Source organism: Ipomoea triloba, chromosome 7, assembly GCF_003576645.1.
Source record: "Ipomoea triloba cultivar NCNSP0323 chromosome 7, ASM357664v1".
In the NCBI taxonomy this organism is placed as follows: domain Eukaryota; kingdom Viridiplantae; phylum Streptophyta; class Magnoliopsida; order Solanales; family Convolvulaceae; genus Ipomoea; species Ipomoea triloba.
The window spans coordinates 3,323,698-3,345,314 of NC_044922.1; the positions used below are offsets into that span (position 1 = coordinate 3,323,698).

Here is a 21,617-nt window from a genome sequence, read left to right on the forward strand (position 1 = left end):
TGCACACAAATTTGAGATATTTACGAAAATGTCACCACACCTTTAAGAATATTACATCTAATTAGGGGTGGGCATTTCGGTCTTCGGCTCGGTTGTTTTCGGTTTTCGTTTTTGGGTTTTTTAAAAATTAAACCATTCGGTTTTACATTAGAGTTCGGTTCATTTTCGGATCGGATTTAATTCGGTTCGATGTTCGATTCAGTTTACGGCCCTCGAATTTCAACATTTTCTAGGCGAGAAGGCGGTCAGGGACGCGCCGCAATTACTAACTAACCCAAATCCATGTGTACATTATATTATGAGTGGTTTCTATGTGTAGCATAACTTTACCTTCTGGAGTAATCTAAGCATATCTTTTTAAGTTGTTACTGAAATGTTTTGAAATTTCTACCGGCCTTTTAGTGTACTCCCAACCTCCCCAACTTTGTTTTGTTGGTACAATAGAATATATAATCATTGAATTCAAAACTTTTTGTATAAAACATCATGTGTTGTACTTCTGGTCATACATTTGTAATTTGGTGTTCCATAATTTAATTAAATTTTGATGTAAGTTTTAAAACTTTTAAAATTACTTTTAAAAAATACTCTATATATATCTAAAATTATATAACATTCAATAAATGTAAGGATTCAATAGGAGTAGAATGTAATGAGCTGGAACAATAACTTGTACTCATTTTGTTTACATTTTAAATTCTTTCTAGTTTTACCCATCTTTTTTTTTTAATATAAATTGTTAACGAAGTTAAAATTACATGCTAAATATAATAATTTGGTATAACCCGTTGCACTAGATCTGTCTAGTGTAATTTATCACTCCTATATAATTTATGAGTTATTACAATGTAGTAAAGTTTACTTAGTATGTATTCTCAAATAATAGATACCGATTTCTCTAGTTATGCAAAATAATAATAATTTGTACCGTGACAATGCGCAATATTCGACTAGTATTAAAAATTACAAATAAAGTATTACTCCCTACTTTTTCAAGAATTACATTTAAAATCTTAGAAAAATACATCTTGATTTAAAACACTAGATAGAATTAAAGTTTGTAGAGTATGAAAGAAATGAAATAATTAGAAAATAATACTGAAATATTTTATGAAATTGTGTAGTGATACTTACAAACTTGGGTCAACTCTATCACAAAAACTAACTCATGAGTAGAGGTTTAATCGAAACTTAAGTATCACTCCATAATTTTTTGTGGAGTCGATCTGAGATGGTATCGATTTTTCGTAAAAAAATATTTTCAAGATGCAAAAATCATTGAGGGCCAATTTCCAACCTTTGTAGTACAGTTATTATTACCTTTCTGTTGGGCATTTTGAACCATTGGATGGGTAAGACTATGAAACTGAAACTACCTATTACTTTGTCCTCCCACTGCAGTTTTCCAGTCAATTCTTCATTTCTACCCCTTTGCATATAATCTGAATAGAGACAGAGAGGGAGACAGCCAGTACAAGATGCTTCTGACAAAGATTTTCCCGCTGATATAAACGATTCCCATTTCAGACAATCGGTTAAACCGTTGTCCGAAAGCAAATTTGTTCTTATGAGCGCTGGGAACCAGGGGGGACATTATTATTACTATACAAACTGCAGAGGTTTCTGGGAAACAGTCTTTATAAATGCCATTGCAGTTGCTGAGCCTATCATGGGAGGAGCTTCCGAGACGGCTTTGCACTGGTTAAGGCCGCTGGTGGAGTCCAAGAATTGGGATTACTGCGTTGTTTGGAGATTGGGCGATGATCCTTCCAGGTAAATGTCTAAACAGTGATGAAACGTGACTTGCATATGTGGTGTTTGATTTTATGCCTGGTGTGTTTTAGGTTTATTGAGTGGGTGGGGTGTTGTTGTTGCGGTGCGTATGGGGTTCTTTGCAATGTGAAGAAGGAAAAGGGGATGGAGGAGCAGGATTTGGGTCCTTTGTGCAGGGATGTTCATGTTCAGCATCATGTGAGAACTATGGCTTGTGAAGCACTTGCTGGTTTTCCTAGCTCTATTCCCTTGTATTCTGGGTATGTTTTTGTGTGATTTTGCTTCCTTGTTAGTAGTATTTGCTGTTTCTGATATTGGTACTAATGACAATAGGATTCGAGGAGAGGTAGTGATATTGAATGAGCCCAAGTGGTTAATCCATGGATATGCATCAGATTCAAAGGCCCCAGATGTGAGTATTATACTGTTTCTTCCTTCTGGTTATGTTTCTGTGAACTGAAACCAGTGCCCGAAGGTATGGACTGGGTAAACATTGCCTTGTGACCCTTGTGATCCTAGCCAGCGATGAGGCAAATCAGCTTAGGTTGCCCCTGACTAGCTCAAACCAAGAAGGCCTATGGCTGCTCTCACTAGAAGTCGAACTTGGAACATCGTGGTTACCAAGCCAACAGCCTGACCAACTTGACTGGGATTGCCCCAATTTCAAGTTTTTCTTGACTGAATATATGAAGACCCTCATGAAATGCTTAATGTTGTTGAAACTGAGTTCTACCCTGTCCTGTTCAAAACTATAGTTTAAAGTTTTCCTCATTTGGCAGGGGATCAGTGGTACTCAGGTTTTGATTCCTGTAGCTGGTGGTCTTATTGAGCTCTACAGTTCAAGGCTGGTAAGACTCATTCTTTATTATTACTAAAACAGTTTAAGAAATTTAATCTCTAAAACCAAGCTCATGTATGTGTATATGTTCTGTTGTCTCCTTTTCTACAGATCCCAAAAGATCAGAAGACAATAGAGTTTGTTAGCAATAGGTTCAAGTTCTATGTAGAAGAAGCCATGAATGATATGGCCTATTTCAGTATGAGCAGACAACAGCAAGCTCTTGATTTATCTCCCAATGAGTGCCAAAGTAGCTGGTTGGCTCCTTTGCACTCTGCTGATTTGCCTGAACCCTGCAGTAACCCGAGCATCCAAGGATCGTCTACTGGCTCTACTCCTGCAAGTACCGAACGCTTGCAGTGTGATTCGGTTTCTAACCTTGTGTCTCTAAGCGAATCGTTTAACCAGTCAAATGACCTGTTCAACGAGAAATTGAAGCTGCATTGCAATCAACATCCAACCACGATGAAAAGCGATGAATTTTCACTGAGTTGTGTAACCTATGATATTGCTAGAAATGCCATTGTGACTGGCCAAAAGAGGCAGAGAGGACAATACCGTTCTAAGAATCTCGTGACAGAGAGAAACAGAAGAAACAAAATAAAAGACGGTCTCTTTGCTCTAAGGGCTCTAGTTCCCAATATTACTAAGGTTAGATAGCTCTGTTTCTTTTTTGTTTCCATATGATGATTTTGGAATTCATTAACAGTTGCTCTTGTTCCTGCACTTATGAGAATCTCCTACAGATGGACAGGGCGTCAATACTTGGAGACGCTATTGATTACGTAAGGGAACTTCAACAGATTGTGAAGGAATTAGAGGACGAGCTGAACGAGATTGATGCAGAAGATGAAAGTCAGAGAATAGCTGAACATGTGACCCCCGACCTTAACGGAAAGAGCAAAGATAGTGAACAAACTTCTAAGAAGAGTAACAACGTCCTGAAGAAGGTATTAGCCATTTCTATGAAACTTTGCTATCTATTATGTTTCTTGTTCTTGAGAACAAAATGATCTGCATATTTGCATAAGAAGGCTGACACGGTTTTGCATCTTCTGTTAAGGCACACGTGGAAGTAAACCAGATTGATTCGAGAGTTTTCATGCTTAGAGTCATCGGAAAACACAGCAGATGTGGATTCTCGAGGCTGATGGAAACTATGGATTCACTAGGACTTCAAGTACTGGATGCTAATGTTACCACACTCAATGAAGAGGTCTTGAGCATCTTCAGAGCAGAGGTAACCGCCCGGATTAACAATCACCATAGAACCAAACTCTTGATTTACTTACAAGTCTCGGATACATTACCTAATAACAGACACCGAAAAACCAGCACTGCTGAAGCAAAATGAATATAATGTGGCTAATGATTGTTGATCTTCAATGCTTCTTCCATGTTGACATTTGCTAACCTTTTGGCAGGCGAAAGCAGATGGAATGTGCAATTCGCGAACGCTAGAATGTGCATTGGCTGAGCTAACAAATTGAATGTCTCAAGACAGGTCTGCAAATCAAAGAATAGGTATCTAGTTTAAACTGTATATCCATTGTGCATCCCTCCTTTGATCTGAACTCTGCCCCAAATGAAAGTTAGTATCTTAGTAGTAATTTCAAAATCTTTTTGTTATGTTGAATGAACTCTTTGGAAGTTAATGGAGGAAGAACCAACTTTCTATGGAAACAAGTTGACAGCTTTGACAATTTTTCCCCTTTTTTTTTCTTGGTATGTTAACATAGGTCAAGTATTTAGATGATTACCATTGAAAAAGGAAAAAGAAAAGAAAAAAGAAAACAAAAAGTCACATAAACCCTTAAACTATAGATGAAATAGCAATTTAGTAATTAGGCTCCTAAATTATAAAAAGTTCTAATTAGACAATCGACACATCAACTCATTAAAAAAAAAACTGAGTGTAGCACATGTTCTTGCAAGGGCTATAAACTCTTGATAGGCCTGCAGTCTTTAACTCCTCAATCTTGTAATGATGGCCTTTTGATTTAGTAATATTATTTGTTTGGATTTGCTTTAAAAAAAAATCATGATATCACATAATCATCCATTAAAAGCATTTATATTTCTTTTCGAGACTCCTCAAACATTTACAAACCTATCACAAGAAATTTATTTTTTATAGTCATTTAATCCGCTTCTCAAACACCTACAAACCCAATAAAAAATTATCATAACCATCCAATTTGCATAAAAGTTAGGTTCCAATAAACAAGTTTCACCATTAATTAATACCAATTCTTTCCAAGCAACTCCCTTAAGTATACTGTTCTTCGGATTAATTAAGCTGCTCACGTGTCTGTGGTCCACATGTAGCCACATTTGGAAGCTTTTTGTTATCCAATATTTGACTGGTCAAAGTCAAGGTTAATGGGCAAAAAAATTTGACCCAATAGAAAAGTCTCTGATAGCCCCACTTACATGAAAAAGACTACAAATACCCTCCAAAAGAGTTTGACTTCAACTCCAAGATTTCAAGCTCTAGGCTGTCACAATATTGTATGTTTAGCCAATGACAAAACATGAGAATTTTCATATGGAAAATAATTGTTAATAAAAAAATTTTTTAAGTGTTTTTTTTATTATAATTCAACTACACATAGATCCGCCAAAGACCTTGTGGTCAAGTCGTAGCGGTGTCCTGATTAACACTTTCACATGGATGACTCGAGTGGGTTCGAGTCTCAGTGGAGGCAACTCTTGACTCGGTTGAGAAAGTAGTTATGAACAGATACTACATTGTAACAGAGTCAGTAGTACTCAAAAAAAAAAAAAAAAACTACACATAGATCCTAATTTTAATTATTCAAATTTGTAGCAGTTAAAAGTTTTTATTTAATTATAAAATAAAATACAGTATAATTTTCGTACATAATGTCACGAGTTTAATTTTTACCAATACCATCTCATTCTCTCGGTTGAAATTATCACATATTGCTGACTATATTACACACCAATGTGATGGCAATGCTAACCTTCAAATAATGATTATGAATTTCTCGTAAAAAAAAAAAAAAAAGAAAAGTTAACTAATTATAATGGCAAAAACTTGTGTGGGACCGTCTCACCATGAGACGGGTCGGGTCGGGTCAAGATGCAAATGTAGCACTTATATGCACAAATGTCATACTTATATGCTCAAATGTAATACTAATCAGAAATACAATTTTTGTTACTTATAAGAGTAAATGTAATACTTTTAAGGGAAAATACAATACTTTTACATTTCGATTTAAAAGTATTATATTTTTCCACAAAAGTATTATATTTGTCCTTATAAGTGAGGGGCACTTGTCAATATTACTTATTATATGAAAAATGTATTACTTTTTCTCTAATAAGTAACAAAAATTGTATTCTTGATTAATTATTTGAGCATATAAGTATAATATTTGCACATATAAGTGTGACATTTGCATGGTGCCTTGACCCGACCCGACCTGTCTCACGAATAAGGATCCGTGAGACGGTCTCACACAAGTGTGACCCAATTATAATATATCACTTTTGAGATAAAATTTTTACAAACTAAAGTAACTCTCACTTTAATTTCATTTCATACTAACTATTACATTAGTCAATACCATGCTCAAATAAAGTAGTTTGAAAACAATTACCTAAGTGGATATATCAATACCTTTACTATTCAATGATTTGTAAAAGTGGATTTCCTCTCACATTCATTTTTTGTTTGTTTGTTTATTCCACACCAAATCCCAAACTTAAAACCAGGAAAAGTATGAGTTTGAACATGTGTAATTTATGTTTTGGTCAAAATCGAATCATTTGGTCAAATGCCCCACCTTGCACAACATTCAACCCACAAACCTTTTTCTTATGTTTATTAATTACAATTTATTTTCATTAAAATGAAGAGACCAAAATTGTAATGGTTTTAGAAAATTGGTCAAACAAAACATGATAAATAATTTACTCATCATTATTGATTGAAACATTCTTTTAATACATATATCCCCACTACAAAAATTACTCCATAACATTTCTTATATAATATATAGATTTTCTTTTATATATATATACACGTTTGAGTCTTCAACTAAACCCCATTCGTGGTAGCTATTTTTTTTTATAACAAATAAAAATATCGCTCTTTTATAATACCCAAATTACACATAAGAGATAAATTGTCTAGGTCACACTACAAAGACACTGAAACAAGTTCAACTAAGAGAGTGTCAGCAATAATTGAACTCAAACAAAAATCAAACTCATAACCTTTTGATATGAAAATCATGTTCCACCTATTTAATTACCCGCCCCTCTCAAGACATACAGATAACAATTCTTGCCCACAAGAAGGCAAAATTCATTGCCCCAAGAATCTCTACACCCTAACTCGATATGCTGATAGATGGGTAAGTTACGATGACTCAACGACTTCTTATGTGGGACCAGTGAGATAACAATTTTCTTTACATAATAATGATTGTGTCATTGACCAAGTATGAGCATTTATACACCATTACATTACTTGATTTGCACGTTGAATAGTTAAATATTCAACCTAGTACTCCTCTTCACATTTGCCAACTTCACCCCACTTTCCTTTGTCATTTCATCCTCCCTTTCTTCCCTAAACAAATTAAATACTTCAAACTTCATTCTTATTTCTTAGTAGTGTGTAGTCTCAATCACCAATATATATTCCCAACCCTCCTCATCTCCATTCCCATTCAACAACTCTTCTCACCTCTCACCTCTCACCTCTCACCCCACACAATCAAAACACAAATTCTTTCCAATTGTTTAATCAGTTTAATATAATTCCCCAAAAAGAAACAAAAATGGAAACCAATTTAGAAGATCAACTAGCTCAATTGAGATTTTGTGAAGAAGAAGAAGAAAAAGAGGAGGTTGAGGAAGAAGAAGAAGAAGAAGAAGGAGAAGAGGAGAATAATGGCGGCGAAAGTGATGAAGAAAGCGACGGCGAGGATTTCTCTTTCGTTTGCGACGCGGCGTTGCTATCGCCGGTAGCGGCGGAGGACGCGTTTTACAAGGGGGAAATCCGGCCGGTTTTCCCGCTGTTCAAGAGGGATCTTCTCTTCACCGGCGCCGGCGGCGATTTGGAGGATTTTACGGCGGAGAGGTTGCCGGTAACGCCGCCGGTCAAGAAGGTCTTCGTGGAGACCACAAACGACGAGTCTCCGGGGAGCGACGAAATCGCCGGTCCGTACTGCCAGTGGTCGAACCGGCCGGCTCAGGAGGAGACCGGACCGGAGGTTTGCAAGAAGAGCAACTCGACCGGGTTCTCCAAGCTGTGGAGATTCAAGGATTTCCTCCACCGGAGCAACAGCGACGGGAGGGACGCCTTCGTGTTCTTCAACCCTCCGTCGCCGGCGGCGACTTCCGGGGAGAAAAAATCACCGGAGACCAAAAAGGGCGGCGAAGTCAAAGTCAAAGCGCCGCAAAAGAAGAAAAAGAAGAGCGAAAGCGTGTTGGCCCACGAGCGCTACATGAGAAGTAAAGCCAAAGATGACGCCCGCCGGCGGTCGTACCTTCCTTACCGGCCGGAGCTCGTCGGACTCTTCACTAACGTTAACGGCGGATTAACGAGAAATGTACACCCCTTCTAATTTAGCTATTCTTTCTACAATTCGAATTTTATGGAAAATAATAACAAGTTTTAATGTATGTATGTATTGAATTTGGGAGCTCAAAATTCTGCAAATTGTATTATATATTTGAGTCTTCAATAAAATCGTAAAATGGATATCTATTAACAAGATTAGTCCCATGAAAATGAAATTTTAATACTAATCTAAAATAAATTGTTTGTTAAGAGAAAGTGTAATACTTTTTGAGAAAAAATATATTAAGTCTGTTTAGAAATATTAAAAATAATTTCAAGAAAACGATTCATATTTTAAAAATAATTTAATTTTATGATGTTTGGTTGAATGTCGGGAAATTATATTTTTTTGTTTGGCTGAAAGCTAGATTTTTTTTTTATTTGGTTCGTTGGTAAAATCATTGGTTCACTTACTATCCTATGTATTCTCAATCTCTACTTGTTCAGTTTTATTTCCTAATATGACAAATGATGATGAATTATCTTCATCTCATGAGTTTTTTTTTTTAAAAAAAAAAATAATAATAAGCTCGATTAAATGAGAAAATAAAAGTAGAAAGTAAAATTTAAGAATTGAAGTAATATTTTCCATTTTCCAAAGCACCACCTAGTACTCTGTAAACCTGCATGAGTTTGCAAATCAATGTTGCGGTGTCGTAGGACTTGTAAAATCAATAATTTCAATATGGTACAGACTCACATTTTGGCAATTAATAATAAGGTACATTACAGCAACATTTTCTGTTGTATGTACGTTCCAGAGAGGCTAAAGACGTGGGTGCACATGTTCTAAAGGCTACAGATACATTAATTGATCCGACGCGCAAAAGACCAACGCGTACAATGAAGTAGCAACAAATTTAAGGAACTGGCCCAACTGCATTCTGGTACATGCCTGCCTTCACATTTATGATTTATGAACACAAAAAATGGTGGCAAATCAAACCAGTAACGTACCATAAATCAAGCTGAAGAATGCTACATTAGTACTATGCACACAAAATTCAACGGGGACTATTACTTTTTACAATTTGTGTTGCAACCCAAGTTGGATTCTACATTTATGGGCCTATCAAGTTAGCCAAAGCCCATCCCATCTCCTAAGCTCACGTGGATATCCTCATTATAATCACTTTTCAAATGAAGTATTATCAGTCCCACACATAAATCAATTGATCAACATTCTCAAAATAATTATTAAATGTTTTAAGTGGCAACTATTCCTTATGATATAGTGGAATGTGATACGTTTTCAAAAAAATAAGAGAGTAAATTGTCATTTTGTGGTCCTGTAACTATTGAGGTCTTATTAATTACAATTTACGACTTTCGAAATTGTTAGTTTAGTACATTAACTGTTCAATTTTTATTAATTTTCGTCACTCCGGTCAAATTGCCGACCAAAACTTATCGGGAAACATTACTACATTAGTAGGTAAAATAAAGATGTAATATAGAGAATATGACTAAATGTGGTAATACCATAACAGTCAAGGACTAAAAGTGAAAGTTACAAAGTCATTGATGTAATATGACAATGTTATAATAGTCAAGAACTAAAGTGGGAGTTGTTCAAAGTCAGAGATGTAATATGACAAAATTAAAATAATATGACTAAATGTGATAATGCCACAATAGTCGGGGACTAAAAGTGGAATTTGCTCTTTAAAAGTTGTGTTATACTATCGAATATAGAGTTATGAAATTGTGAATATAGATTTCTGAAATTGTGAACATATAGTTCTGAAATTGTGAACATATAGTTCTGTAATTTTGAATATATAGTTCAAAAATTATTAATATAGAGTTCAAAAATTATGTACATAGCGTTCAAAAATTATAAACATAGAGCTCTAAAATTGTAAACATGGGTCGGCCTTGCAAGGTGGACCCTAGTCCCACAATTGTGTCAAACCTCAAGCTCCTCACTCCCCTACTTCCCACTTTTATATATTATATTCCAAATCAAACTACAATTTTGAAAATATTATGAATTTTATTTATGGGCATTGTTGTTTCTCTCACGTTAAGTTCTAAATTCAATTGTGGGACAAACTAATATACATTTTACTTACAACCGAGAATATATAAAATATCAAATGCAATCATACTTTATTATGAATTCACTCATTACAAAACAACAACTTAGATAACACAAAAACAATTATTGAAAAAATTGAAAACAAAACACAGGAAAAAGTAAGATACCATACATGATGAAAATATATAAGAGCATCCTTATCAGTTGGAGTTTTTTCTTCAGTTTTTTGTGGGCCCCAACATCCATCTCATCATCTACCATCTTACTCAATCACAATAACTCTTCCTCACACTAGTTTGAGTTTTTTCTCAGTTTTTTGTGGACCCACCATTTTNTCCTGCAATATCTTTGATTTTGCAGGAGAAATATCTCCTCAAATTTTTATCTCCATATCAGTTATGATCCCTTCCAATGAGTTTTTTCTCTGCTATGATCCCTCAAATATGCATTGATGGAGTTGCTCTAATATACAAAGTATAAGTGTGTATTTAGAACATTCACATCAGTGGATAATGCTTGGTTTTTGAAACAGCAAAAAAAAAAAAAAGAAGAAGAAGAAGAAGAAGAAGAAGAAGAAGAAGAAGAAGGATGGAGTCTTTTACTGATGTGAGATGGAGTTTTTTGACAAAATGATTTCCTGCAAGTGAAGGGTTCATAGTCTGAGTGCTGAAATTCTAAGCTTTGCATTGGTCTCCGTGTGATGGACACAACAGCATGCCCAGTTGGTGCGTGCAATGTGACTTCTTCACTTCTGCAGTCTAACTGCTCTGCATTATGTCAGGTTGCAGTTCTTTTTTTTTTTTTTTTAATTAAGTTTGTTTTATTATTTTTTTATCTCTTTTCTCTCATATTCTCTTTCATAATCACACTTACAAAAACTCATCAAAAACCGTGAAAAATTTCACTGATAAGGATGCTCTTACAAATATGTTTTCTTTAAATATGTATAAATAATTAAATATTAACTTTTAACTAGTTTAGAAATAGGGAAAAATAAATTTTTTGGTCATCCAGTTATATATGTGGTACACATTTAATACTGAATTATATGAGTGATCATCTTTAACCTTTAAATTAGACTATTTTAATCCCTTAAACGCTATTTTTATCACTAATTGGGTAAAAAAGTGGGTTATGTTATACTCCAAGGAATAAAATCAACATTTTTCCTACAAGGCTACAAAGGTGTTACAATCATATGCAAAAGAATAATACAACACATGGGCCCACCAGCTTTACTAGTGACATTTATGACCGTTAGCACAAGCTCCAAAATCCCATGTTTAAAATTCCGGTATTCCTTTTTTTTTTTTCTGTTATTTATTTATTTGTTTTTATCTTTTTTTACCGTTACTCTCAGCTCACCCGCTCCGATATATCACCTGCGGCAAACAAAGAAACAATCTCAGTAGCTCCGACGTTTTTCTTTCTCCGATTTCTCACTGATTTTTTGATCGAAAGTTCCGTTCTCGGAAACGATAATGGCGGCGTTGGAGCCGGGGGTTTTGTTGAAGCTGTTGAATGGGATGAAGTCAGGCGATAAGCCGACGGGGGAGCACCGGAGCTCCCTGTTGCAGGTCACCGACATTGTTCCGGCGGATCTCGACGAGAAGAATCTCTGGCCGGAGCACGGATTCTATATTAAGGTTTCGGATTCCTCGGATTCGGTCTACGTTAGTCTTCCGTTTGAGCAAGACGACCTCGTTCTCAGCAACAAGATGCAGTTAGGGCAGTTTATTTATGTCGACCGGTTCGAACCCGGTTCGCCCGTTCCGGTCGTCAGAGGCGCCAGGCCGTTGCCCGGTCGGCAGCCTTTGATCGGCACGCCCGAGGTGGCGCGTGGACGGATCGGAGTTGAGTCCGTGAATAAAGTCCGGCCTGCGTGGGGAACGGAGGTTTTTGCTTCTCCTATGGTTCTGAAGCCGGTTCCTATTGATCTTGATCAATGTACGCCGGTGAAAGGAAACTCGCCGGCGAAATTCGGCGGGGCGGTGAGGTCTTCAGTCGTCGGCGCCGTGTTTCCGAAACTGGCCGAGGCTAAAGGGGAGATTCCGGCTATTATCGGGAAGATTTGCGTCACGCCGAAGACGATGAAGAAATTTTCGAGAAGCAGAAGCGTAACGGATTGCCGCGAACATAGAATCATCAAAAGCCCCTTCCCTTCTGCGGTAGGTACACTTTGACCGAACATTCTATATATAAATAATAAATGCATTATTACTCTTTACTCAAACATGCAATACGTTAACCTAGTTACGGTATATACCAAATTAGAATAAAAGAAGGAGCAACCAACTAAGTTAGTTAAATGGTAATATTGATTTGATAATCACAAAATTTTAAGTTTGATTCTCAATGAGAACGATTTATTGGCCATATTAGTTTGAATTAATTAGTTACGAGTAATTTAGGTGAATTTGCTTTTTTTGTGGTGGTTTTGCTAGCTATGGTAGTAACGTCACAAAGTAGAATTTACCTTGTTTAGACTCTTAAAAAAATTAGTAGGTTCGAGCCGATCAGCTATAAGCGACACGAAGTTTACCTATTGCAGCCTTAAAAAAAACTGTTATTTGACTTGCGATTTATCTTATCAATGACTCTGCAGGGGTTTTGGAGTTTAGGATTACTTTAGCGGAAACTAGGAAACCTAATACACACACACACATAGATATAACAATTATGAGCAATCTAATTTGGTTTTAGTTCCTTGTGGTCAAGTCGCAAGTCCGCAAAGTTTATAGTTTACTAGTGCATACCATCGCATAATTAATTTGAGTTTTGTCACCTAAAAAAAGTCAAACATTATTGTTGTCAATCTCCTTGTTGTTAAGTAGCAAGGTTTACAATTTACAAGTGCATACCATCCCACAGTGAATTTGAGTTTTGTCACTTAAAAAAAAAGTCCAACATTATTGCTGTAAAGAATTTGCAAGTATTTGATTGGTGTTTTGTTTGGTGTAGATAAAGGAGAAGAAGGTTTCAACTTCACCCCCACATTTAAGGAATCCAGTAATGGCAGCTTCTGCAACCATAATCTCGGAGAATCCTCTGTGTTCTTCAGTGGTGGAATCTCAGTCCTTTGATTCACCTCCGGACAACACCAATCTCCCTGGAAAATTGAGTATGTTGGGAAAGGTACATTCTTTCCTCTTGATCGCAACACACCCTAGCCGACAAATGACCACAAGGAGTTATATGAACATCGGTGTTTAATTTATTGTGTATTTGTGTACTAGGAGGCAATGCAGCACCGCAATAGAGCCCAGAAGGTAGCTCTTCAGGCACTGAGAGATGCATCAGCCACTGAAAACCTCATCCGGGCTCTCGAGTACGTTTCTGTTGACTTTTAGTTAAAACGGGACACATATTTCAGTTATTGTAACCACTTTTTTTTATATGCAACTGAATGCAGGATGTTTTCAAACATGAGTAAAGCAGCAAGAGCAGACTCCCCAGCAGCCTCAATCGATCAGTTTCTCGAATTCCATCAACAGCTAAAGCAATCAGTGGCAGAAATGGTATCAATCCAGGCAGCAACCGAAGCCACAGAACCGAAACAGATCAACGATCACGAAAACAACCCTTCCATTTTACAAGAAATCACACTCAATTCATCACAACAGTCTCCAACTCCCCACTCCCACGCCTCGAAACGAAGAGCTGCAGCCTTCCCAAGCGATCAGAAACCGAATTTGGGAAAGCATTCGAGGCCATCGTCAGCCATGAACGACGAGAACAAGAAACCGGGCCCCCATTGCAGCATTTCGAACACAATCAGATTGGGAAAGCGGATTGAAGACGAAGCTGGGAAGTGGTTCATGGATTTCATAGAGGAAGCATTGGAAAATGATGGGCTAAACAAGTGTAGAGGAAAGGGTTGTGAGTCAGTGTTATTGAAAGTTGTTAATTGGATTGAAATGGAACAATGTGAGCCTGGCAAAAGAGCAGTGCATTCCAGGGCAGCAAACATTGCCAGGAAGCTAAGGATCAAAGTGAAGAACCCTTGATCCTCATCCTATTCCATGCAAGATTCTTAGATTCTTTTTTTTTTGGAAATCAATTCTTAGATTCTTTAATCAGTTGTATATTGTTTCTTTTGTATGCCTCTCCATGGTTAATGTATTCTTTTTATTGAAAATGAAAATCCCATTTTGTTTGGTGTAGAATTGGAAAATGTAGATGTAATTAAAAGGTTGCGTTTGCCGGTAGTCGAACCCGGGTCTATTGCTTGGAAGGCAATTATCCTAACCATTGGACTACAAACGCTTGTTGTTTTTAACGGCTCAAAGCAAATTTAACTACGCTATATATAAAGTACCCTATTTATAAAGTAAATTAAGCAAACAGGTTTTCAAGTTCTGAGACTGAGATGAGTCGGTGTGTGTGGATGAGGCGAATTCAACTCGCCGGCGCCACCTCTGTGTTCGCCGCAGCCGACTTTTCCGTCGCGACGGTTACACGCCTACCTCTATCCTTCACGTCCCTGAAGCCGCCGCTGCCTCGCTCCCTTTCTTCCCGGCGCTGCCTGGTTACCGCCGCCATTCGCCCCTCGCCGCCTCTGGACAACACAACCCTTCGAAATGACAATTATGTCGCCGCCGGTATGTTACTATTGCGTGTATGAACGCAGATACATTCATTTCCTTAAATTTCTCTCGTAGAGTTCTGATTTTTATGCCATTTTCTAGGAGATACGGACAAGAAGGGAGTGCTTGAGGATTGCTCGAAAGTGATTTTGAAAGGGATGAGATATACTGAACTTGAGGTATGTCTTTGTTTTCATACATGCTTATAACTTAATATGATTGATTTTTTGCATTTAATTATTGTCTTGAGTAGTATTATGGAAGCTTTGTGTGTTTTTGGGATTAATTCTATGTTTTCCAAGTTATAGGGTTCAAAGTCTCGGAGAAGCCTAACATATATGCCGTGATTTTGCACTTTTGGAGGCCTTTTTATTGCATCTAGTTGGAGATATAATGATGATAAATTGGATTGTGCAAAAGAGTTGCATGGCTGTTGAATCATATACTACTAATTTGCAGTAAAATTAGTCAATAATATTAATATGGCTAAGCTTCCCTGCTTGGTGCTGTAAGTAATGTATCTTAATAACTTTAAGAGCTTGAGGTAACTTGTGTCATATGCATACAGTATGCTAAGAGTAGATTTACATTGCACACATATATAGAATAGCACTATTAGCAATTGTGTTTGCACTTTGCAGAGCTCTTGTCACATTGATATTGATGAGGTTTATAGTTTTTTCCCATTTGATTTTAAGATTTAAATCTGCTCTTAAAGGTCCCTCTTAAAACCCTTGAGTGATTTCTATTTTGGAAAATATTTCGCAGAAATGGGTTCAGTCACATGGTTATAGGCCTGCTCAGGCTTTGATGCTTTGGAAGCGCCTTTATGGAAATAATATCTGGGCACAGTGCAGTGAAGAGCTAGAGGGTTAGTTGGTATTTTATATTGAAACTTTAGTATTGCATAGATTATCCATTTGTATATTGTTACTGGCATATTCTGGTTTAGGTCTTTTGCATGTTCCTTGTGGGTGCGCACACATACACGTTGGCATGTTCTTGGATAGTTGGATCTTTGCATGCGGCAAATACATGTTTCCCACTTTTTTGCTTATTTGGAAATGAAGATCTTTTGTGTATTTTCTTTACAGGTCTGAATAAAGAATTCAGGAAAATGCTAAGTGAGCATGCTGAATTCAAAGCATTAAACTTGAAAGATATCCGGACAGCGTCTGATGGAACTAAGAAGGTTAACAATATACTTTTATTATTCCCTAGAAGTTAGATGTTCTCTTCTTTGAGAATCATCACATTTATGTAGAACTCGCAGGAGGTTACAGATGTTATTCACGTTGGAAGATGGCATGGTTATAGAAACCGTTGTTATACCTTGCGACCGGGGTAGAACTACTGTCTGTATTTCTAGTCAAGTAGGCTGCGCCATGAATTGCCAATTCTGCTACACTGGCAGGCAAGTTCAAGCACACTAAAATTATCCTTGTTACTCTATTAACTCAATTGGTGCATTGGAAGCTTAGTTGACTGCACCTGTTTGATGAATCCTTTTCATTTTATTTTGATTTATTTTTATGCAGAATGGGTCTAAGGAGACACTTATCAACTGCAGAGATAGTTGAGCAGGCAGTTCTTGCACGGCGTTTGCTGTCAAGTGAAGTTGGCCCGATTACAAATGTTGTATTCATGGTAAGTTGTTGATTTATGGCACTTCTGCTTTACAACCTTCCTGCTGTACTTTTGTATTGTCATTTCTACAATTCTATTAACAAAACTGAACATCTTTTTATCCACTAAGTCCAATTCTTAAAGATTATTAGATTTTGCCATACCAATCGAATGGCAGAATTTTTTTCCCTCAGTTTGCAAGGACTACTAGTGTTGGTATGGTTGATAGCAGCTTACCATGAATACAACGTCACCTATTGTGTTTTTTCTCGGTTTTTTAATACCAAGAATCAAGCCTATGGCCTCCTTTTCAAGTAACTATTAAGTATTAATGAATGGTTCTATATAGGGGATGGGGGAACCACTCCACAACACTGATAATGTGATAAGAGCTGCAGACATATTGGTTGATGAACAAGGGCTTCATTTTAGTCCTCGCAAGGTGACCATTTCAACCAGCGGTCTTGTACCCCAGCTAAAGCGTTTTCTACGTGAATCTAATTGTGCTTTGGCAGTCAGCCTGAATGCTACTACGGATGAGGTATTTTCTTTGAGAAGCCATCAAGGATCTGATGTAAATCTTGTATACAGTTGAATTAACTTTTCATGAAAATATTACAGGTTAGAAATTGGATCATGCCAATCAACCGAAAATATAACTTGAACTTGCTTCTTGGGACTCTTAAAGAGGAGCTTCATACAAAACACAACTACAAAGTTCTATTTGAATACGTTATGCTTGCAGGAGTTAACGACAGGTAAATTGTTTTTATTCGTATCTGCATGACTGCGTGTTGCCATGCATAATCCACTAAATTCCGATAAAAACTTGAAGCATTTTGAGTCCCCCATCATTTTACACTATAGCAAACATATGATCGTTAATTGTCATTTGCCCTTGTAAGCCTTTGATGTTCCATGTGCACGTCTTACAATTACTCACTATTCGAAACGGTACTGTCATCTATGGCATTACTAATTGGTGAACTTTCTTTTTCTAGTATTGAGGATGCAAAGAGGCTAATTCATCTCATCCATGGCATTCCTTGCAAGATTAACCTCATATCTTTTAACCCTCATTCTGGATCTCTATTTAAACCAACAAAGGAGGAGAAGATAATTGAGTTCCGAAATATTCTAGCCGAAGCAGGATGTGTTGTTTTTCTCCGACTAAGTAGAGGTGATGATCAAATGGCAGCCTGTGGTCAACTTGGTAATCCCGGTGACATACAGGCTCCCTTGCTACGGGTGCCCTCCCAATTTCAAGCAGCATTAGAAGCTTCAGTATGACTGACATTCCCTGTCTGACTGTTATTATCTCATAGTTACATCCCCCAATAGAAACATATTATCTAAAGTTATTCTTCCTGTCACGTGGGGATAATTTGGCCAAGACACAACTCTCTTGAATTTAATGTTGGAATTCACATGAAAGCCCTTTCTGTTCTTCAAATTCTGTTTACATTTAAGATTTTTTGATAATAAAGTGACATAAATTCAGTTCACTGACAAAGAGGATGTTGCAGTTGACATAAACTACAGAACCCAGAGCCATGATGCTACAGAACCTATTGCCAGACCAATCACCAAGAACAGCACAAGCACAATTCCCGCTGTCTCTGCGTGTTGCAGCTCCACGGTCTTGGGAGCCAACATCATCAGCACGCTGGTCAAGTATCCATTCGTTACGCCCAAAAGACAGGTCAGTACTGTAACTGGAACCTCGCTTCTAAATATTCTAGGACCATAGATACAACCGTAGAAAAGAGGCACCAACACCACCCTCGCAAAGGATGCACCAATTGCAACCTTAGAATTCTCGATAACATAGATAGCAGTTAGGCACTTGCCAACCAAGTCGAATAGATTGAAGCTTGTAATCAACAGGATTGGGAACCAGTCACCGAGGATCTCAGAATGCACGTCCTCCGTGATGCATCCAGGAAAGATGCTTATCGTGACAACATAGATAATAACAATGCCAAATCCATACCACTTCACACCCCCTATAATGTCACGCAGGTTTGACGTCCATAGCTCCCTACCCATTTCGTCGCCCTTTTGTTCCATCTCTTTGTTCACAGCTTGAGCTTTCAGATCACGGTAGTATTTAATCACCGGGAGTCTTTGTGCCAGATTGTAGGAAACCACACTCACAACCATCAGAGCAATGCCTACAATGAAGTAAAGGTTTGCACTTTTCCTCAGCCCCTCAGCATCTTGTGGATACACAGCTTTGGTCACAACTCTTAGCAGACAAACTAGAACACCTGCAAAGCACCAATTCGGACGCTGAGTTTTGCACTTCTGGTTGTACATATAAGTACACGGATTAAAACTTGTAAATAAAGGTAGAGAGTAATGAAATAGCTCTATCACTCAGTGTGGGCCGGAAGATCAGTATACTACATATTGATGAATTGTGAATCCCTTTTTCAACATGAAAATAAGGGGGTTTTTTTTGGATGACGAGGGAATCACAGTCACTCTATTTGGGAGAGTCATTACATGTCACTTGACCACAAAATCATTGACAGATTATTATGTTGATAAAAACATTTAAATCTTATCATTCCGACCTTTCAATTCATAGACCTAGTTTTGCAACAAAAAAATAAATAAATAAATAAAAATCATAGAACTATGAATGGGGGTATTTCCAAAACTAAGACAAGACAAATGAAAATAAAGTGAATTAGACAAAAAGAAAAGCAACTTGGCAAAAAAACGAAGTGGCCGGTGGAAAAGGAAAACGAAACGAAGTTACTAATTCGGGAATGGCCAGCCAGGCCAGGGCAATCAATATTACAATATTGAGTACTTAGACAAATATGGTATCTTTCAAAAAAAAAAAAGAAAAAAAAGACAAATATGGTATAAATACTATATTAGGATGAGTATTCAAGAATGATGAAAGAGTTAATTCCATTTTTGGTTCTAGATTTATAGGTGACATTTCACTTTTAATCATTTTTAATCAAAATATTCACATTTGATCCTAGTATTATTGTGGCATGACCATTTTTTGTCCTCCGCCAACAAAATTGTTGCAGAACTAAGTATATTTTTATGTTTATTTTTTTGAAAAAATCTATAATTGAAGACCGAAATGCCTTTGTATTTAACGACAATACAACTGTTTTGTTGATAGAGTACCAAAAATGGTCATGTCACAAATCACAATAATACTACTATACTAGGACCAAATATAAATGTTCTAATAAAAAGGAACTAAAACTGAACTACGACATATACATCTAGGACTAAAAATGAAATTAACTCAACGATGAAAACATAGTTCAAAACAAAGCATTGGTTAATATGTGGATAGTTAAATACCAGAAGCAGCAGTGCCGGCAAACACAGCCTGCATGTATCTCTCCGGCAACTCTCCGGCGGTTCCAATTACACTGCCCTGAACCATCCCGTCGGCAACTCCACACACAAATAGCAACCCCACAGTTACATAGAACCCACCATAGACGCCGACGTTACCCTTCACGTAGAAAGCATCCACGAGCGGCACGCCGACGAGGGCCGCCGTGAATAGGGCCAAGCCGGCGTTGATCCTCGCCGCCGGCCGCGATCTGTGCGCGAAGGCGACGACGAAGGAGACGGAAACGAGGTTGACCGTCATGTTGACAATGGAGAAAATCCGGTTGACGGAGGCGGCCGGGTAGAGGTAGGAGAAGTAGTCAACGGCGGTGATGAAGGCGTTCCATGGGATTAGGTAGCCGGCGCCGAGGGTGAAGTAGGTGATGTAGGCTAAGTGAAAGGAGTCTTCTGGGATTTTTGAGGGCGCAGTGGCAAGCAACAGGGGCGCCGATTCTGAATCGGCGTTGGATGAGGCGGCGGCGGCACCCATTGGCGTCGGTGGTGGTTGCCGGAGTCTTTGAGTCAACTTGCAAATCTACAAATTGTCACTAGGATCTCTTTGATGTGTAAATGTGTAGGATGGCAAATTATTCCGTCGACATGGGTCCCCTACATATGTAAGTTGTGATGTGTCTATCTGTAATGTGGACCGAACTCATACTATAATTGTGATGAGTCTATTGGAATGTGGACCCGAGCTGATACTATAATTCTTGGTGTAAGATGATGTGTTTTTGTTTGTTTGTTTGTTTGGTTTTGTTTTTTGTTTTTTGTTTTTAATTTTTGTTTTGTTTTAATTTTTTATCCAATGTAGCTTGAAAACTTGCTAATTTTTAGCAAGCTTTCAGCCAGCAAAAGGCTGTCGTGCGCCTTTTGACTATTTCTTTTTGTTATTTTAATATTATTTTGTTATAATTATAATATTTATAATATAATATAAAAATGGATGAGTATTACAGGGATGTAGAGAAAATAATGAAAGAATTACAAATTTGATGATGTAGAGTATGATCCATTTTTAAAAGTGAGAGAATATTGCATGATACTGATAGTTTAAGATTTATAAACAATGAATTTAAACTTAATTTGCCAAGAACCTTGTGGTCCAGTGACAAAAAAAAAAAAATTTTAAGCTTAATTTTTTAATTTAGGGTAAACCAATCAGGATAAAAAATAGATAACCCTTGTTTTTTTTTTTTTTTTGAATACTACTGACTCTATTACAATGCAGTATCGGTTCATAACTACTTTCTCAACCTATAGATAACTCTTGTTAGAAGTCGAATTTGTAATTTTATGATTGAGCAAATTTCACTTTTAGCCATTGACTATTGTGGCATTGCTACCATTAGTCATATTTTTTTAAAATTTTTTTTCATATTACATCCTTGACTTTGAGCAACTTCTCACTTTTAGTCCTCGACTATTGTGGCATTGTCATATTTAGTTATATTCTATTAATTTTTTTTATATTACATCTATGACTTTGAGCAAATTTCACTTTTAGTTATCGACTATTATGACATTCTCACGTTTAATTATATTCTTATCCTTATTATTGATTATTATAGTCGACCAATAAATTGTCTGCATTTATACCTAATCATTGATTACGAATCTTAGATTCATAGAGTATGAATTTTAGCTTAATTTTCTAATTAAGGGTAAACCAATCAGGTTGCATATAATAGATAGCTCAAATAAAAAAATCAATAGGTCGTTTTTGCGATTACTAAGAAATCAATAGGTGGATTATATAATTGATCAATAGGTCAA

General features: G+C 36.9%; 5 protein-coding genes and 1 non-coding gene across 6 annotated transcripts; 4 read left to right on the forward strand and 2 right to left on the reverse strand.

Moving 5' to 3' along the window:
* Positions 1–1,372: 1,372 nt before the first annotated feature.
* Positions 1,373–4,297, forward strand: LOC116025899 (transcription factor ABORTED MICROSPORES-like). Its single transcript, XM_031267276.1, has 8 exons — positions 1,373–1,773; positions 1,845–2,033; positions 2,107–2,185; positions 2,553–2,621; positions 2,723–3,262; positions 3,358–3,561; positions 3,675–3,851; positions 4,036–4,297. The coding sequence occupies exons 1-8, from the start codon at positions 1,568–1,570 to the stop codon at positions 4,099–4,101; spliced, it is 1,530 nt and encodes a 509-aa protein (XP_031123136.1). The 5' UTR covers positions 1,373–1,567; the 3' UTR covers positions 4,102–4,297.
* A 2,698-nt stretch (positions 4,298–6,995) lies between these two features.
* On the forward strand, positions 6,996–8,217 carry LOC116025448. Its single transcript, XM_031266676.1, has 2 exons — positions 6,996–6,999; positions 7,619–8,217. Exons 1-2 carry the CDS (start codon positions 6,996–6,998, stop codon positions 8,215–8,217), a joined length of 603 nt encoding a protein of 200 aa, XP_031122536.1.
* A 3,405-nt stretch (positions 8,218–11,622) lies between these two features.
* Positions 11,623–14,417, forward strand: LOC116025947. Its single transcript, XM_031267349.1, has 4 exons — positions 11,623–12,422; positions 13,216–13,389; positions 13,491–13,582; positions 13,667–14,417. Exons 1-4 carry the CDS (start codon positions 11,736–11,738, stop codon positions 14,259–14,261), a joined length of 1,548 nt encoding a protein of 515 aa, XP_031123209.1. The 5' UTR covers positions 11,623–11,735; the 3' UTR covers positions 14,262–14,417.
* Positions 14,418–14,448: 31 nt separating this feature from the next.
* TRNAG-UCC lies at positions 14,449–14,520 on the reverse strand. The gene has a single exon. It is a non-coding gene; the product is annotated as a tRNA-Gly (tRNA).
* Positions 14,521–14,616: 96 nt separating this feature from the next.
* Positions 14,617–18,932, forward strand: LOC116025629 (dual-specificity RNA methyltransferase RlmN). The gene is made up of 10 exons (XM_031266932.1): positions 14,617–14,855; positions 14,943–15,019; positions 15,609–15,711; positions 15,935–16,032; positions 16,124–16,254; positions 16,379–16,487; positions 16,816–17,007; positions 17,088–17,224; positions 17,468–18,168; positions 18,603–18,932. The coding sequence occupies exons 1-9, from the start codon at positions 14,624–14,626 to the stop codon at positions 17,754–17,756; spliced, it is 1,368 nt and encodes a 455-aa protein (XP_031122792.1). The 5' UTR covers positions 14,617–14,623; the 3' UTR covers positions 17,757–18,168; positions 18,603–18,932.
* On the reverse strand, positions 17,868–20,418 carry LOC116025630 (equilibrative nucleotide transporter 1-like). Its single transcript, XM_031266933.1, has 2 exons — positions 19,806–20,418; positions 17,868–18,736 (listed from the first exon to the last, which is right to left on the reverse strand). Exons 1-2 carry the CDS (start codon positions 20,329–20,331, stop codon positions 18,003–18,005), a joined length of 1,260 nt encoding a protein of 419 aa, XP_031122793.1. The 5' UTR covers positions 20,332–20,418; the 3' UTR covers positions 17,868–18,002.
* Between the last annotated feature and the right edge of the window lie 1,199 nt (positions 20,419–21,617).